The sequence below is a fragment of the Danio rerio genome, chromosome 7, assembly GCF_052040795.2.
Source record: "Danio rerio strain M-AB ecotype USA chromosome 7, GRCz13ab, whole genome shotgun sequence".
Classification (NCBI taxonomy): Eukaryota; Metazoa; Chordata; class Actinopteri; order Cypriniformes; family Danionidae; genus Danio; species Danio rerio.
The window spans coordinates 6,865,001-6,882,251 of NC_141027.1; the positions used below are offsets into that span (position 1 = coordinate 6,865,001).

The 17,251-nt window shown below is 39.0% G+C and overlaps 1 protein-coding gene across 5 annotated transcripts in view; it reads left to right on the forward strand.

The window, feature by feature from the left end:
- The window catches only part of prkd4 (protein kinase D4), a 67,203-nt gene extending 49,952 nt beyond the window's left edge, over positions 1-17,251 (forward strand). For 4 of the 5 annotated variants that reach the window (NM_001177454.1, XM_087259687.1, XM_087259685.1 and 1 more), the window contains 4 exon segments: positions 2,720-2,818; positions 8,939-9,206; positions 14,992-15,077; positions 16,978-17,251. In NM_001177454.1, the coding sequence (NP_001170925.1) occupies positions 2,720-2,818; positions 8,939-9,206; positions 14,992-15,077; positions 16,978-17,145 (621 nt within the window). In that variant the 3' untranslated portion in view covers positions 17,146-17,251. 5 annotated transcript variants of the gene reach the window in all.

A 17,251-nucleotide genomic window follows, 5' to 3' on the forward strand; every position in this document is an offset into this window, starting at 1 on the left:
TTTTACAGCATGTCTGATAATATTTTTTTCTTCTGGAGAAAGTCTTATTTGTTTTATTTCGGCTAGAATAAAAGCAAATTTTAAAAGCCATTTTAAGGTAAAAATTATTAGCCCTTTTAAGCTTTTTCCCCCCGATAGTCTACTGAACAAACCATGATTATACAATAACTTATCTAATTACTCTAACCTGCCTAGTTAACCTAATTAAGCCTTTAAATGTTACTTTAAGCTGTATAGAAGTGGCTTGAAGAATATCTAATCTAATATTATTTACTGTCATCATGACAAAGAGAAAATAAATCAGTTATTAGAAACGAGTTATTAAAACTATTATGTGTTGAAAAAATGTGTTGTAAATGTGTTGAAAAAAATCTTCTCTCTGTTAAACCGAAATTGGGGAAAAAATAACAGGGGAGCTAATAGCTCAGGGGGACTAATAATAATTCTGCATAATTCTGACGTCAACTGTATAAAATAAATAGTTTGTGGATAAGTTGTGGATACACTCATGAAATGATTTGTTGTCAGTCAGTCGTGTATGCTTGCAAAAATTGGCCTTTAATCCCAGCACCAAGGCAACAACGAGTAAGCAGCAGTTAGTGTTTTATGTACAGTGTTTGGCAAATTGTTTCTAAATAGCTTAAAAGTGGATTTTTTTCTAATATCATCTACTTATTTTTATTTTACTTAAGCCAACTGAAAAGAAACAGTGATGGAAAAGGTGTTAAATGTTAAACATGTTTCTTTAGTTTGTTAATATTCTATTGATGAGGGCCACACATTTAATGTAAAGGATGTTATTACTTGGTGTATTAAAGTTCAGCAACTTGGTTTCATTGTTCTAAACACATTTGTCAATGACAATCCCACCCCCCTCAGATATTGTTCCTCAACTGTCATTACAATATGAGACATGGATACACCTTTCATGCGTCATGATGATTTCTTGTTGCCAGACATTTTGGTTAACATTTAAAACTAATTAAAATCACTTCAGCTGAAATTGTTGAAATTAATTAATTTGAATTGATTTTAATTGTCAATTTCAAAATCTTTGGCTGTAGAAGCAACACTGTCAGGTGGTGTAACTGGTTTTTGTCAATTGGTGTAACCAGTATTTTACATAAAAATATAATTATGTACATGGAAATAATGTGAAATTAAAATTAAAACACCCAGTTTAGTGTAATAAAATAGTTTTTAACATTTTTTACATAATTTGTCAAAGATTATTTAGAAATCAGATGTGTTTTTAGCATGTGTCCGGCCGAATATTGCAAAAACTCATTAAAATGTACATTTAGAGATAATGCGAATAAAATAAATGTTATTGTGGTATTTTAAAATGAAGTATTTATTTCAGTGTGTACACTTGCATATCATCTAGGAGAAGTAAATTATTTAATATTTCATAATTTTTGGCAGTTACACCATTTGACATTTTCAGGTGCATTCAGTCTTAATGTTTGTAAAAAATGGTGTAAATGTTATTTTTAATTACATAAAATCAACATGAATACAATCTGTACATTTTAAAATATCTGACGGATGCTTTTAAATCAACTTTGTAAAAGATTTTTAAATTTCCCATCTTGCCAAACCTGTTTTGTCACTGACCCATATATATATGTATGTATATATATATGTATGTATATATATGTATGTATGTATATATATATATATATATATATATATATATATGTATATGTATATATATGTATATATATATATATATATATATATATATATATATATATATATATATATATATATATATATATATATATATATATATAAATGGAGAGTTCATCTCCCATTAAAGCAACGTAGTAAAAAAAAAAATTAAACCATTTTAAAAAAAATAAAAGCAAATAAAAGCGTAAGCAAATGAAAGCAGGTGAAACATACCGTGTGTGATAATGAAAGAATGATCACATGCTCACGGTACTTTAGGCCATTTAAATCTGTTCAAAGTGAAAGCAACCGGTGCTGCTTACAGAAAGAAACATTTTGAGCTCTTGAAAGCAGCAGGACTGTGGATGCATGTTCATCACTATTTGTCTAGTTTATTTGAAAGTGAACCGATGACAGTTGCGTTTGCAGAACCTGTTCCAGACACGGTTGATTCACGATTCGGGAGCGCGCACGTGTTAATCAGTCACGTGCACGCGTTTTAAGCAGTCGCACGCATCACATCAGCTGTTAGCGCGAGTGATGATCATTCTCTCATTCTGTATTCATTTGCTTTCTTCTGCTTGCATGATCACAATTATTTTACTCCTCGATTCTAAGATCACATTTGCACGCATATTGGGCCATCCTTATATTGTCGAACCCTGATTTTAGGAAAACTACAATTTAAAAATTATTTTCAACCAGCCAAAGTGGCTAGTGGAGGTGTCTGTCTAACCCGCCAAAGCTGAAATCTACCCGCATTTGGCAGGTTAGCGGGTGTTAATGTAAAGCCCTGGTGGTGTTCTTTGAGCCTTTAACATCCATGTCATCTTTCCTTTCACTAAAGTTTATTCATAGTGCCAGCATTTTTATAATGTTCTTCAAACTAAGGAAACTGGTTCTTGTAATGCTGTTTATTGAAAGTTTCTTTAGTGAACAAAATATGTTTCTTCTTTTTTTTAAACAATCCCCAGTGGATTTGATTTGAAGAGTGTAAATGAATAAAGAAGACTTCAGAAGACTGAGTGTGTTGTTGGTGTTTTAGGTTTTGGAGGCTCTGCGGTATCTACACATGAGGAATATCGCGCACTGTGACCTGAAGCCTGAGAACGTGCTGCTCGCCTCACCTGAACCCTTTCCTCAGGTCTGTTGACACTTGAATATGACACAAACCTAAAGCAGTCATTTCCTGTTATGGATGTCTTTAAAGTCCATGTGATTTCAAAAGTTACTATGTTTATGTTGCTAGTTCACGTTGTTATTCCTAAAGTGAATAATTAATCTGTGCAGGTTAATCTGCTGAAGAAAAACATTATTTGTTTTGGTAATCTTCAATCAAAGTCTGACCATCTGTTTTCGCGTTTGGAATGTCAGTTCTTCTGTTGATATCATCCTGTGGGTTTCCATAGCAACTGTATATTAATAATCTTAACCACGCCCCTCTTACCGTTAATATGCTATTAGGGAATAATGTGTAAAATAAAGCCCCGCCCCCTACTCAATATTCCGTTTCAGTCGAAAGTACACCAACATACTGAAATAGGTCTAAGCAACTTCTGGTTCATTTCGGAAGCTGCAGGCGTGTTTTTTTTCCCACATTGTGATGCAGTTCCTAGAGAAGCAGAATATTAAATGAGCAAACAGTGGGTGTGGCTTGTTTTTTCTTACTGTGAGCTGATTGGATGTATAAAGTAGACATTTCTATCAGAGAGATATGGAAAAGGGTTTGGGAGAGACTTTACAACCTAACAGGCTCCTCCTCCTCACCATTTCTGTTTGTTGTCAAAACTGACAGCAGGAGGGGCGTGGCTAACATACTTAATACCTCAGACAGACCTTATCTGCGTCCGAAATTGCATACTTCCATATTATACAGTACGCTAAAATCAGAATGCGAGCTGTGTAGTACATCTGAATTCAAAGAATTCGAAAGTCGGTATGCGAGAAGTACCCGGATGACCTACTACTTCCGGCGAGGTTCTGAAGTGCGCATCCCAGGCATGCTGCGCTATCCCATGATGCCCCGTGAGAGAATTCATAAATGAGAGTGAAGTGATGCAACGGACGCAGTTCAGTCACGTGACCATGACAAAATGGCGGATGTAGTACATCCGAATTCCATTCATACTACTCACATTCCTACTGTATAGAACGCACTTTTTTAACCGTGGAGTAATCACTTAAATTCAAATGCAGTACCTACTGAGTAGTAGGCGGTTTCGGACGCAGACCTAATCTGAGAATTTAACTGAAAACAAACAGGAATTGTATTTTCAGATGTAGCAAAATTAGCCCCGTTTATGAACATTAATGATCAGTAATAACGAGTTATTAATAATTATTAATATTCCAAATTAACTTGCAATTAATTTGACCAAGGGCGAGGCAGTGGTGCAGTAGGTAGTGCTGTCGCCTCACAGCAAGAAGGTCGCTGGTTCGAACCTTGGCTCAGTTGGTGTTTCTGTGAGGAGTTTGCATGTTCTCCCTGGCTTCGTGTGGGTTTCCTCCGGGTGCTCCGTTTTCCCCCACAGTCCAAAGACATGCGGTACAGGTGAAGTGGGTTGGCTAAATCGTAGTGTATGAGTGTGTGTGTGTGAATGCGTGTGTGGATGTTTCCCAGAGATGTGTTGCGGCTGGAAGGGCATCCGCTGCCTAAAAACTTGCTGGATAAGTTGGCGGTTCATTCCGCTGTGGCACCCCGGATTAATAAAGAGACTAAGCTGACAAGAAAATGAATAAATGAATGAATAATTTGACCAAATAAATATAACCAGACCTCACCTGTTCATCCGAGCGGACTCTGTAATGATCTATTTTTTTAGAAAGGGAATTATAACCACTCCTTGTGAAGTAGATTAATAATTTATAAGTTTTGAAAAACTTAATAACAGCTTGTAGCAAGAAATCGATCATTTAAGTGACTTTTCTTTGAGGCAAACAATACAATTCATTTGATTATTATGGAATTTATTGACTAGTCTGACATATAATGAACCAACGCACAAACATAACAACAAAAACATCGAACAAACGTGGAAAAGAAAAGCAAGCAAGGAAATAAAGAGTTTAGATAAAAGGATGGCAAATCTATCTCCGTTCCACACACTATTAAGGATCACCAAGATTATAAAAACACCTTTTTGACCAGGGCCGCACAGCTTAACGGATAACTAAAATGCCTGGATTTAGTGGGTTTCTCTGTCTCTCTTTTTGCGAGTTTCTCCGATGCGCTGGAGGATGGAGTCCCTTGGTGTCCTTTCTGGATGAGCGGAGCTTGCAGTGCAGATCGGAGCATACGCGAGGCGCAAACTTTAAACTGAGTTACCTTGGCGGAAAAATAAGAAAAACGCGGACTCGAGCGAGTCACACGGGCACAGAAATGCGGTTTGCCCCCTCAAAGGGCCTCTAGGAAAGTTTCTTTCGAACCTCTCTGCACAGATCTGAGGCACAGATGGGTTTTAACTGTGGTGGCAAGTCAAACCCATTTTCTACTGACTTAAGCCCGATTTATACTTCTGCGTCAAGTGACCGGCGTAACCAACGGCGCATGCAACGCGCGTAGCTGTGCATTTATACTTCTGCGCGCTGTCTCTGTTGGTCTGCATTAACACTTCCGAAACGCTAGTTGGCAGTGAGGTGTAAATGTTCCTCTGTGTCGAGTTTCTTCGCTGGAGTTTTGCTCCTGAACACTTCCTGGATGTACAAGTGGCTCAAACTCGCTCATTTTGAGGCAGGAACCGGCGGACGTGCAACAACTTTAACTATGAGGTAAACACAAAATAAAACTTTCCATCCGGAGCTCCTTCACGGGACTCCACACTTGTAAACAATCACTTCATCGGGGTTGCGCCAGACTTGTCAGCGCTACCAAGCTGACCAATCACAGAGCTTGTTGCGACGTGTAGTTACATTTTTTGAGAGGTGCACGTCAGCGACGGCGTAGGGCTATCCGTCAACACCGTAGCATAAGCGTGCGCTTGACGCAGAAGTATAAATCAGCCTTGACCAATGGTTTCCTGGCAAAGTTTGAGCGGGAGATTTTCTTTGTCTCTGGACCGCTAATATGCAAAATAAGGGTCCGCTCGAAGGCATACGAAGAGACATTAACTCAGAGCATTAAAGAATGTAAGCTATATAAATTAAGATCATGCCTCCTAGATCATGAGCTGTAGGCTAATGTTAGCAACAGAATGATACCAGACATGACCCTTTTAGAAGCACATAAACATGATTCAGGCATTCTTAGATTGTCTAGTGTCTTGAAAAGTGCATATAGAGAGAGATGTATATGAAAGAAAGTCAGAAATGAAATACAAAATTTACAAACTCATAACATTAACTTTGACACCAAAATTTGGGGATTTCTGAGTCCATTTCAGTGTCTGAGCTTGTGTGTGTGTGTGTGTGTGTGTGTGTGTGTGTGTGTGTGTGTGTGTCTTTGTGTGTGAGTGTGTTTGTGTGTGTCTTTGTGTGTGAGTGTGTGTGTGTGTGTGTGTCTCAGGAGGAAGGGGGGGGGGGGTTGAATTTCCTTTGAAGCTCGGACAGTGAGCGAGATGGGACAGTCTGCATAATATCCTTGAGTAATTCAATTGTCACCCAGAGATTTTCACCGCAGTCGGGTCGGAGCCAGGGGTCATAAACCCACGAACTTAATACGTAACTTTATCTCCTGACTGTACGTTACACAGATTTCCATTAAAAATTACAAGAGCAAACTGTTATTGTTTTCTTAATGCCATGCACAGATGAACTGTTCACCACAAAACTAGCAATGTGAGCTAACAAAATCAACACGGTTAGTTTTAATTTCATGGATACTTTAAATGTGGCGAGAATAACAGCATCCATAAGCGCCTGATCTGGCTTATTTAAAATCAAAGGTCTCTAGGGTATATGCGGAAGTGTGCTAAAGGACTTTTATTTTGCCAGTAACCTGGGTTAAGCGCTTCCGGTGAACTGTACGCCATTGCAAAATCGGCTCGGTTAAGAACTGTTTTCTTTAAAAATCAGTGAGCACTGCCTGAGTGATATCTGATAAAAAGTGGGTCTCTAATTGTACAAGAAGCACCGCATTAAGTTACACTTTTTCCCACCATGTCTTTTAACGGCACATAGTTTACCCCTTTTTTATGATTTAATACTAATATTATGGTTGTTCTGAGTGAGCCAGTTTAGGTTCAGTTCAACACACGGTGCAGATGTTTTTATTATAATGTGTTCAACAGTGTCATGTTGGGGGCGTGTACACAGTTTGCTGTTTTAGGGGCGTGTTGCTTCACTGTTCCGGCTTCCCGCCCAATGTAACAAGGGGGCGGAGCCAAGAGCTCCCACAATCTGTGTTTGCAACAGACAGGCTGACAGACAGAGAGAGAGAAGCTAAGCTAGAATGAGCATTCAGCCGTACATGTACGACTCGGGACACAGACCAAGCAGAGAGTACAAAATCATTTGTGTCTTTGTATAGTGTCGGTGTACAAGTGCCGAGCTTTTTTTACCGAGACTAATAACCACACACTGAATTAACTTTGACTGAGGCACCGAATGCGCCACGGCATGGCACACCAGACTCTCAGTGACGCGGCAGAAACATGAAGTGTCCCGAATTGTCGCGCCACGCATTCCAGAACTCCAAACACAAGCCTCCACCGGGGCAAACACAGCAGCGCGGCGGCCGCCAAGCTGCTGGCCCGAAGCTCCGCCACGTTCACCCACCCAGAACTCCGAAATGCATGGCGCCACGCAAAAGGTACAAGCAATAATTCTGATTGGAGCGATAATGTGGAGAATATTGATCTTGTGTTACATTTATTACATTTAGTCATTTAGCAAACACTTTTATGCAAAGCGACTTACAAATGAGGACAAGGAAGCAATTTACACAGCTATAAGAGCAACAATGAATAAGTGCTGTAGGCAAGTTTCAGGTGTGTTAAGTCTAAGAAGGAAAGCATTAGTAAATAAAAAAAAAATTGTAGTTAGTGGAGGAGTCAGAGAGGGAGTTGCATATTAGTAAGGGAAGTGGAGACTAAATAGTTGAGTTTTTAGTCGTTTTTTGAAGACAGCGAGTGACTCTGCCGTTCTGATGCAGTTAGGGAGTTCATTCCACCAACTGGGCAGATTGAACGCGAGAGTTCGGGAAAGCGTTTTCTTCCCTCTTTGGGATGGAACCACGAGGCGACGTTCATTCACAGAACGCAAGTTTCTGGAGGGGACATAAATCTGCAGAAATGAGAGCAGATAAGAAGGAGCAAAGCCAGAGGTCGCTTTGTAGGCAAACATCAGAGCTTTGAATTTGATGCGAGCAGCAACTGGCAGCCAGTGCAAACGGATGAGCAGCGGAGTGACATGTGCTCTTTTAGGTTCATTAAAGACCACTCGTGCTGCTGCGTTCTGAAGCAGCTGAAGAGGTTTGATAGAGTTAGCTGGGAGCCCGACTAGTAGAGAGTTGCAGTAATCCAGTTTGGAGAGAACAAGAGCTTGAACAAGGAGTTGAGCTGCATGTTCAGATAAGAAGGGTCGGATCTTTCTGATGTTGTAGAGTGCGAATCTGCAAGATCGAGCAGTTCTAGAGATGTGGTCAGAGAAGTTTAGTTAGTCATCAATCGTTACTCCAAGGCTTTTCACCATTTTGGATGCAGTAATGTTGAGCCCAATTTATCAAAAAATAGAGCACGGGTGTTCCTTTAGTGATATCGCTTTGACTCACACGCTGAAAATGGCGGACGTGCAACAAGTAACTGAGGATATGATCGTGACGCAAGGCTGACAATCAATATTGGTGGGCGGGGGGACCGCTCTCCTACGTAGGGTTGCGGCCGGTCTGAAAGCTGCTCCAATTGGTCCACCGTTATTATGTTGTTAAATTGGAAAAAAAGGACTGGGTGTGTTTATTTCACCCTAATATGACGGTCTATACACTATACTTACACACATGTCTGTCCAAACAGCTTGAAAAGTAGATTTTTCACCATAGGTGTCCTTTAAAATATGAGCATTTATTGTACCCCAGTATATTCAATGGAGCTTCTGCGCTAGCCTGCTGATTCTGACAGGCGCGTGCGAGTAAACGGCTTTTTTATCTCGTTTTACTTTAATCACATTACAACATTGATGCTGTAAAAGCAACTGTATAAAATGAATAAAGTCACATTAACCGTTCACCGGAAGTTAATCAGTATGGGAAGAAACACAAGCTGTGCATGTACCCTATTATTCCTTAATTTACCAATGGATCTTTGTTGTTAAAATATGCTCTGTGTTTCAGGTCAAGCTATGTGACTTCGGCTTCGCCCGTATCATCGGAGAAAAGTCATTTCGGCGCTCTATTGTGGGCACGCCGGCATATCTGGCGCCCGAGGTCATCAATAATCACGGCTATAACCGCTCTCTGGACACGTGGGCAGTCGGCGTGATCTTATACGTCAGTCTGAGCGGGACGTTTCCCTTCAATGAGGACGAGGACATCAATCAGCAGATCACCAACGCCTCCTTCATGTACCCACGCCAGCCGTGGTCCCTCATCTCGCTGGAGGGTAAGAAGACTGACGTACAGTTGAAGTCAGAATGATTCGCACTTCTGTGAATTGTTTTCTTTTCTTTTTTTAAATATTCAACTAATGATGTTTAACAGAGCAAGGAGTTTTACACAGTATTTCCCGTAATATTCTTTCTTCTGGAGAAAGTCTTGTTTGTTTTATTTCAGCTAGAATCAATTTTAACTAAATTTAAACCATTTTCAGGTCAATATTTTTAGCCCCCTTAAGCAATATTTGTTTTGGATAGTCTACAGAACAAACCACTGTTATACAGTGACTTGCCTAATTACCCTAGTTAACCACTTTAAGCTGTATAGAAGTGTCTTGAATAATATCTAGTCAAATATTATTTATTGTTATCATGGCAAAGATAAAATACATTAGTTATAAGCAGAGATGGGCAGTACAAATACTTCGTTACTGTACTTCAGTAGATTTTTCTAGTATCAGTACTTTACTGCACTATTTTTTTTTTTGACAACTTTTTACTTTTACTGCTTATATTTTACACTAATATCTGTACTTTCTACTCCTTACTTTTTTTTAAATTGGTCTCGTTACTTTCGTTTTAATGTGTTTTGTGGTGCAATCTATATTAGTGAAGTTTATTCATAAACTAATTTCGAGAGGATCACGTGCTTATGATTTATCAGGGCCGGTCTCGCATTTGCTAATCACCATCTTCCAATCATATGAGCCCTAAGCTACTATAAATAGCCTCAGTTTTCAGTTCACTTTATCTTCGTTTGGAAGAAACCCCCCTCCTCCCCTATTCTCCTCCTTTACTTGTGATTGGGCGGCACGGCGGCCCAGTGGTTAGCACTGTGAGCCCCACAGCAAGAACACTGCCGGCCCTGGTTCCACAGGACCGGTGGGTGTTTCTGTGGGGAGTTTGTGTGTCCTCCCCGTGTCCGCGTGGGTTTTCCCCGGGTTCTCCGGTTTCCTCCCACCATCCAAAGACATTCAACATGCATAACAATCAAGCTTGTCTAACCCCTTGTGTTCCCTTAGCTACCGCAGCAGGGGAGTTCTGAGATCCACCGAGCTCAGGCTCCCCTCTTGCTCTGCCAACGGTAGGGAAGCCAAGGGCCCTGAGGAGCCCTTGAGCTCGGGGCTCTCTCCCGGGACAGCATGCCAAACAAGCTTTTATAAATCATCAGCTAAGTGTGAACTCTTGAATTACTTGTCATTGCGAAATTTGAACGCCTTTTTGATTCAGACAATCTATTTTTGCCGTGCATGGCTTTTTCAACCTATGATCACGCGCCGCAACGCTTGTTTATTAAGCTTTCCATGGGAACGACAAGAATGTGAATGCATGTGACAGGGAGTCAGCTATAAACATGACTAATGTCATGTTTATACCGGGTAATAAGATGCGTTTTGGTTAATCGAATCACAGGTAAACAAGAGACACATTTAAGTTCAAATCTGGCATTTAAATTGGGTTACAGTCTTTTGTCCACTTGCGAACATGTACTGTACTTCTCTGATCTTTCAATCTAATAACGCAAAAAAAAAAAAAAAAACTTTAACAATCACATGCTTTTTGTCAACGTTTGTACAATTGGTAGTAAAGCAATGAAATAGTTTATGAATATGGTATGCATTGAGATTTATTCTCTTTGTTTCCGACGAGTTCATATTTCCTTGTACAGAAATGTAAGTTAGATGTATAGATGTAGATGTACAGTGTAGTTACTACCATGAAACTAAAACAGGGAGTGGTAATGAATACTTTTTACTTAAGTACATATTTCACATCGTACTTCTTTACTTTTACTCAAGTCCAAACGTGTAATCAGGCCCGGATTGGCTAATCGGGAGGACCGGGAGAATTCCCGGTGGGCCGGTCTGTTTTTTGGCCGCGAGGGCCGGTGTCCCTAGCTGCTTGCACTCTCAGCAGTCGCACTTTTTTTCTTCTATTTATTTATTTGACCATAGCTTTACTCTTTTTAATCATTATGTTACCGTAGTGCCGCTCTTTTTATTTATTTTCTCGCAGCCCCGTGAGAAAAATGCAGCCTGCAGGTTAACTAACGTTAATGATGATGATGTAATGCAACTATCGACCCCAAACAGCGGCACCTTAGTGAATATAAGAATTCGAATAAAATGAATAAAACACCTGCTCAATGAAAATCAAATGATTCACTATATTAATAAATCTGACATAACTTGATCAGAAATCTAAAAATAGGAGAAAAAGATTGAGCCATCAAAAAAAGAAAGTAGTGCTGTGTCTTAAGGGTCGCAAGTCATTAGTTATTTTTTACTCTCAATGTAATAGCGCCAATGTGGTCCAGTGGTAAGCACATTGCCTTTCAATGTCACAGACCTGTGATCGAATCTCCCATGAAAAATCTGTTTATTTATTTATTTTTTTCGATTTTATTGTGAAGACATAAAATACTGTTAGGGCTGTTGACCATTTGAATTTCTAAAGCAGCAGTTTTCTTGAAAAAGACGTGATAGTGCCATTAGTAACTGAATTGGAATCAGTCGTGAACTGAGGTGGGCCGGTCTGGCTTGAAACTCCAGGGCTGAAAATGAGTCCCACTCCGGCCTTGCGTGTAATCAGTACTTTTACTTTTACCAGAGTCGTTTTAAACGCGAGTATCTGTGCTTCTACTTAAGTAAAGGATATTTGTACTTTCGCCATCTCTGGTTATAAGAGATGAGTTATTAAAACTGATGTGTTCAGAAATGTGTTGACAAAATCTTCTTTCCTTAAGCCGAATTGGGGAAAAACACATAGGGGTCAAATAATTCTGACTTCAACTGTGCACACTCGTTAATTTACACACAAGTCTGTTCAAATATAAACACTTAATGTGCTTTGAAATGTGCATTGTTTTATTCGATCTTTGACGTAATCGTTACTGAAACATGAAGAGAGGGCGGGACATAGTGTAGCTCCTCCCTCTTTAAAATAAAAAACAGTCATGCTGCGTCTCAAATCGCATACTTATACTACACCCTAAAAGTATGTACTTTAATTGTGAAGGAAAAAGACACACTTTTGAGTGTGTAAAAGAAGAGTATGCAAGCTTTGGGACATACTACTTACTCATAAACAAATCGTTATGTTGCTTAATTACAAGTCCTGTCAATCATCCACACATCATCAACATTTCTTTCATATTTAATGTCCTACCTTATTGGAGATGCAGAAGCAGGATAATCTGCCATTCACCAGTCTTTCATGCAGAGAAATCTCCTCAGGTCTTTGGATAGTTCTGCATTGATACGTAAATGTCCAAACACGCCTTTATATAAGTCCACGTTGTTGTTGCAGATGAAATATAACACGATTTAAATAATAATAATAATAATTCCTTGCATTTATATAGCGCTTTTCTGGGCACTCAAAGCGCTTTTACACATTGGGGGGAATCTCCTCATCCACCACCAGTGTGCAGCATCCACCTGGATGATGAAACGGCAGCAATTTTCTAAAAGATTTCCAGTGGCCTAGATATTAATCATAGATACTACGATTTACTACATACTACGATTTGGGACATACTAATTCTACTTTCAGATACTATTTAGGACGGATAGTATGTGAATTTGGACGCAACATCAATGGTTGACCCAAACATTAGAAAAAACATCCCTTATTTTCTATTTAGGGTACAATATTTGTCCTTCAGGTCAGTTTTGATCCGCCAGCTAGAAAATAATTTTTACACCCCAAACACACTGGATCACACTGGATACACACTTCAACACACATGCACTGTAGAGGTGTTACTTCTGGATTGTTTGGTGATCAGTTCTTTGGACTTGTGTACTGCACTTCATCTAACTGATTGTAATGAAAGCCAGCTAGTAAGTGCTGTGCAGGTAAACCTCGCTCCTCTGACCTCTAAAGGTGCTCTAGCGACAGACGCTAGAGGCCATGGTCTTTAGCCTCCTTGTTAGAGCAACTGACTCCCATGCAGAAGGTCAACGGTTCGATACCAGCTCGGAGCAGGTTGGGTGGTGTAGGACTGGCGGGGTTACATTGGTGTCGTGACCCAGATGGGAGTGAGGTTTAGGGTGGTGAATGTAATGGAGGCCAGCTAGTAAGTGCTGTGCAGGTAAATCTCACTCCTCTGACCTCTAAAGCGACAGACGTAAAAAGTGAAGGGGACACTACACTATCAGTGGGCGCCGTCTTTCGGATGAGACGTTAAACCGAGGTCCTGACTCTCTGTGGTCATTAAAAATCCCATGGCACTTCTCGTGAAAGAGCAGGGGTGTAACCCCGGTGTCCTGGCCAAAGTCCCTCTATCAGCCCTTACGATCATGGCCTCCCAATCATCCCCTTTCACCGAATTGGCTCGATCACTGTCTCTCCTCTCCACCAATAGCTGGTGTGTGGTGAGCGCACTGGCGCCGTTGTCCTGTGGCAGCCGTCGCATTATCCAAGAGTATGCTGCACACTGGTGGTGGTGTGGAGAGAGAACCATGATTGTGAAGCGCTTTGGGTGTATGGCCATACACAATAAATGAGCTATATAAATACACATTACATTACATTACATTACAACCTCTGGATTGTTCTGATAGTCCTTGATAGTCCTCGCTTTCTTTTCCTCGTCTCTTCAGGATTTGAGGGAAGGACATGAGGAAAATATGCAAGAACAGAAGAGTTGAATGATGATGTGTTGCTTCTTTAAGCGTCGCTTCAAAATGTTATTTAATTCAGTGAATACTGTACAGCACTGATTTTGCTTGCTCATCCCAGATTCTTGAATATTACAGAAACTAGACAGCACATCTGTCTGTATTTGTTTAATTTTACTTATGATTAACAATGAATTGTTCCCTGTTATCAATGGCTTTTTATTTGTGCTGAGATGTATGGTACATCAAAGTAAAGGGAACTGTGAAAACCGTGCACATTTACAATGACTTTGTGCTTATTATTCACAATAATGTGTGTTTGATTTTTCAGCTAAGTGATTATCGGTGCAGGTGGGAAGGGGAGGCCAGTTTGTGATAAGGATGAGGTTGTTTCTTCATGCAAAACAGATTTGAGGATTGAAATTTAAATTTTGCGGCTTTATTTTAGAGCAAGGGTCACCAATCTTGGTCCTGAAGGGTCGGCGTCCCTGCAGGGTTTCCTCCAACCTCCTCCACACACCTGCCTGGATGTTTCAAGTATACCTAGTAAGACCTTAATTAGCTTGTTCAGGTGTGTTTGATTACAGTTGGAGCTAAAGTCTGCAGGACAACGGCCCTCCAGAAACAAGTTTGGTGACCCCTGATTTAGAGGTTTAGTGAAGTGTTGACCTGAAGGACAAATGGTCCCGTGAAATTAAAATCAAGTTTTTAGATGTTCGGATCAGTATTGTTAGTTTTTAAGATATCTATAAGCTAGTGCTCACCAAAACAGTGGCACAATTCACGTTTAGAAGATATAAAACTGATATAAACATGTAAAGCTTGTAGTTCGTCACTTCCGCCTAAATGGATCATCACAATAAATCATAACCAATTGAAATGCTAACTTGTATCTTACATGCCACGCCCTCTTCAAGACGCCTCTCATTTGCTTTTCATTTGATGTGCTTGAGCTCAACCACTCTCACTGGCAGAGCGCTGATAAAACTAAACACTATTTGGCGTTTTTTAAAAAGGGGAGGAGCAAAAAATTTCCCAACCTCTCAACTACATCAAACATCAAATACAAAGTGCATATTTCAGAGCATTTCACGAGATCTTTAATGTGTTATAAATGAAGAAACACTTTCTTTCTTCTGTTGTTTAACTTCTATGATTTTTCTCTCAGCGGTGAACCTGATCAATAACCTGCTGCAGGTGGTGGTCAGACGTAGGTTCAGTGTCGGCAAAGCAATGGGTCATCCGTGGTTTCAGGTCAGTCCAAGTCCTTCTAATATCATTCCCAAACCATTCCATACTTCATTGACATGCAAATATCATTACCAGTGTTGGGTCCAGTCATTAGTTACTGCAATAACATGACTCTAAAAAAGGAAAGTTTTATTGATAAAAAAATTTGGGTGGCATTACAATTACAGACATTTACCATAAAATAACGGCTTGTAAATTACAGACATTTACCATAAAATAACGGACAGTAAATTACAGACATTTACTGTAAAATAATGGCTGGTAAATGACAGACATTTAGCATAAAAATAACGGCCATTAAATTACAGATATTTAAATCGTAAAATAACGGCCGGTAAATTAGACATTTACCATAAAAATAACAACCGTTAAATTACAGACATTTACCATAAAATAACAGCTGGTAAATTATTGACATTTACTGTAAAATAACAGTGGGTAAATTACAGACATTTATCGTAAAATAACGGCCGATAAATTACAGACATTTACCATAAAATAACGGCTGGTAAATTACAAACATTTACTGTAAAATAATCGCTGGTAAATTACAGACATTTAGCGTAAAATAATGGCTGGTAAATTTTTTAAATTTACATTAAAATAATGGCTGGTAAATTATAGACATTAACCACACAATAACAACCTGTAAATTACAGACATTTACCATAAAATAACGGCCGGTAAATTACAGACATTAACTGTAATATAAAGGCTGGTAAATTACAGACATTTACCGTAAAATAACGGCCGGTAAATTAAAGACATTAACTGTAATATAAAGGCTGGTAAATTACAGACATTTACCGTAAAATAATGGCTGGTATATTTTATACATTTACATTAAAATACTGGCTGGTAAATTATAGACATTTACCATACAATAACAACCAGTAAATTACAGACATTTACTGTAAAATACCGGCCTGTAAATTATAGACATTTACCGTAAAATAACGGCCGTTAAACTACAGACATTTATCGTAAAATAACGTCCGTTAAAATAAAAAACATTCACCGTAAAATAACGGCCGGTAAATTACAGACATTTACCATAAATAACGGCCGATAAATTACAGAAATTTACCGTAAAATAACCTCCGTTAAAATAAAAACATTTACAGTAAAATAACGGGCGGTAAATTACAGACATTTACCGTAAATAACGACTGGTAAATTACAGACATTTACCGTAAACAACAGCCGGTAAATTACAGACATTTACCGTAAATAACAGCCGTTAAATTACAGACATTTACCGTAAAATAAAGGCCGTTAAACTACAGACATTTATCGTAAAATAACGTCCGGTAAATTACAGACATTTACTGTAAATAACAGCCGGTAAATTACAGAAATTTACCGTAAAATAACGGCCGTTAAAATAAAAACATTGACTGTAAAATAACAGCCAGTAAATTACAGACATTTACCGTAAAACAAGGGCCTGTAAATTACAGACAATTCCTGTAAAATAAAGGCCGTTAAATTACAGACATTTACCAGAAAATAACAGACGGTAAATTATAGACATTTACCATAAAATAAATTTACCGGCTGTTAATGTACGGTAAATGTCTGTAATTTAACAGCCATTGTTTTACAGGGTTTTTTCGGCACTGCAACTGATTTTTTTTTTACAATGTAGTTAAACCTTCAAAATGTCATATTAAACTGAATACTGGTATCTTGAAGAATATCAAGTCAAATATTATTTACTGTCATCATGGCAAAGATAAAATAAATCAGTAATTAGAAAAAAGTTATTAAAACTATTAGGTTTAGAAATGTGTTGAACAGATGTTCTCTCCGTTAAACAGAAATGGGGGGAAAACAATATACAGGAGGGCGAATATTTCTGACTTCAACTGTATATCATTGATGTGTATGTTGTTTAATGCAGAACTTCCAGCTGTGGTGTGACCTGCGAGAGTTTGAGCTGCGTATGGGTTATCGATATCTCACGCACGAGTCCGACGACAGCCACTGGAGAGCCTACGCTCAGGAGAAAAGACTCAGTTTCCCAGAACACCTTGCTGAAGCAGCAGAGCAGCAGACGCCGGCCTCGTAGATCTGACATCACTGTGAATACTGTATTATATGAACATCATATCAGTCTGACTATGTACATCTTATTATGGTTCTAAATCATTTTCAATAAATTAAGAAAAGACAAA